The sequence below is a fragment of the Branchiostoma floridae genome, unplaced genomic scaffold (assembly GCF_000003815.2).
Source record: "Branchiostoma floridae strain S238N-H82 unplaced genomic scaffold, Bfl_VNyyK Sc7u5tJ_1465, whole genome shotgun sequence".
NCBI classification, from domain to species: domain Eukaryota; kingdom Metazoa; phylum Chordata; class Leptocardii; order Amphioxiformes; family Branchiostomatidae; genus Branchiostoma; species Branchiostoma floridae.
In genome coordinates, this window is record NW_023365724.1 from 293324 (window position 1) to 294670 (window position 1347).

The 1347-nt window shown below is 40.2% G+C and overlaps 1 protein-coding gene across 4 annotated transcripts in view; it reads left to right on the plus strand.

Annotated features, from left to right (window-relative positions):
• Positions 1-1167, plus strand: part of LOC118407782 — a 3845-nt gene extending 2678 nt beyond the window's left edge. For 2 of the 4 annotated variants that reach the window (XM_035808321.1, XM_035808323.1), the window contains exons 5-6: positions 410-442; positions 683-1167. In XM_035808321.1, the coding sequence (XP_035664214.1) occupies positions 410-442; positions 683-770 (121 nt within the window). In that variant the 3' untranslated portion in view covers positions 771-1167. The remainder of the gene's footprint in view (positions 1-409; positions 443-682) is intronic. The other 2 variants (XR_004830189.1, XM_035808322.1) reach the window with 2 other exon arrangements.
• The last annotated feature ends 180 nt before the right edge of the window (positions 1168-1347 follow it).

Below are 1347 nucleotides of genomic sequence, written 5' to 3' on the forward strand. Positions count from 1 at the left end.
ACTACACTGGCCAGAAGGCATTTTGCGACTGCAAGTCGCAAAATGCAAAAAGAGACCATATGTAACTTTCATAATATGTATTGACCCCAAAATACTCATACAATAGTTCTTGCCTTCCTTGTCATCAATGCTTTTCCATTTCTGGATGCAGAACATTTCCTTGTCCTTGGTGCTGAATGAAAATCTGCAGCATGCACACGCGTATCTATGTGTGTCTATGCATGTATGTCATAGTGTGTATACTGTATATGTAATATGTATGTATGTCAAATACACATTTATAACTTTTTTTTGAGTGTGTGTGTGTGGGGGGGGTGTTTGTGGGTGGGTGTGCTAGCATGAGAGAGGGAGGGGGGGGGTTCAAGCTTTCTTTTGGAAAGCAAATAGACTAATCCTTCCTAATTTACAGGGAGGCTGCAGAGCTTCTAGAGCTGGCTCAAGAGTAAGTTAATAGATTACTTTGATTTCTTATTGCCTTATTAGTGAAAAGTCAAATACTTCACTGACATTGTTAAACTGAAATCGAGAGGAAGGTAAGAGAGTATGTGTAACACACAAGCTTTGTAATCGTAAGGTGCTAGCTTATAGAGACAGAGAGTATCAATCATAGTTTATCACAAGAAAATTGTGTTTGTAAAGTCATTGACAGAATTGATTGTTTTGTGTTCTCTCCCCAAAACAGGCAAGCTGAAGTTGCTGAGGATGACCTGGTCAGGACGTCCTTCCATAATGCAGAACTGCAGATGCTGCTAACTGATGAGAAGCTGTGAGTCTTTCAGAGTCTTCATCGTGTATTTGGTTCTGTTTCTACTGTTGAAGTGCTTAGGCCAGGAACTGGCCCCTTGCTCCTCTCCATCTGTGTATACAAGTTTAAAATCGTAGTTTGCGAGGATTTGAAGTTCCTGACAGGGTCATTTTGATGGTAGGGAAACATACATTGAACGTTACAGCACAAGTCTTTGCGAATTGACCAACATTCCGGAGATCAATTATATCAATCATTTTCGGTAGATTTGACTTTGTCAGGGTCAGTTGACCTTTGTTTGAGACAATTTAGACAATGTTACTTGGCGAGAAAGATTAGTGGGTACTGAAAGCATAACTTATTGCTTGTAACTTATTGCTTGGTAATTGGTCAGCATTTTCTCTATAGTGGCCACCTGTCTATAGGGGTCTACCGAAAGTGCAAAAAGGAACGAAAAGGAGCGAAAAGGAACGAAAAGGAACGAAAAGGAAAGTACCGAAAGTGCGAAAAGGAACGAAAAGGAGCAAACGTTCCTTTTCGTTCCTTTTCGTACTTTCGGTACTTTCCTTTTCGTTCCTTTTTGCACTTTCGGTACTTCCTTT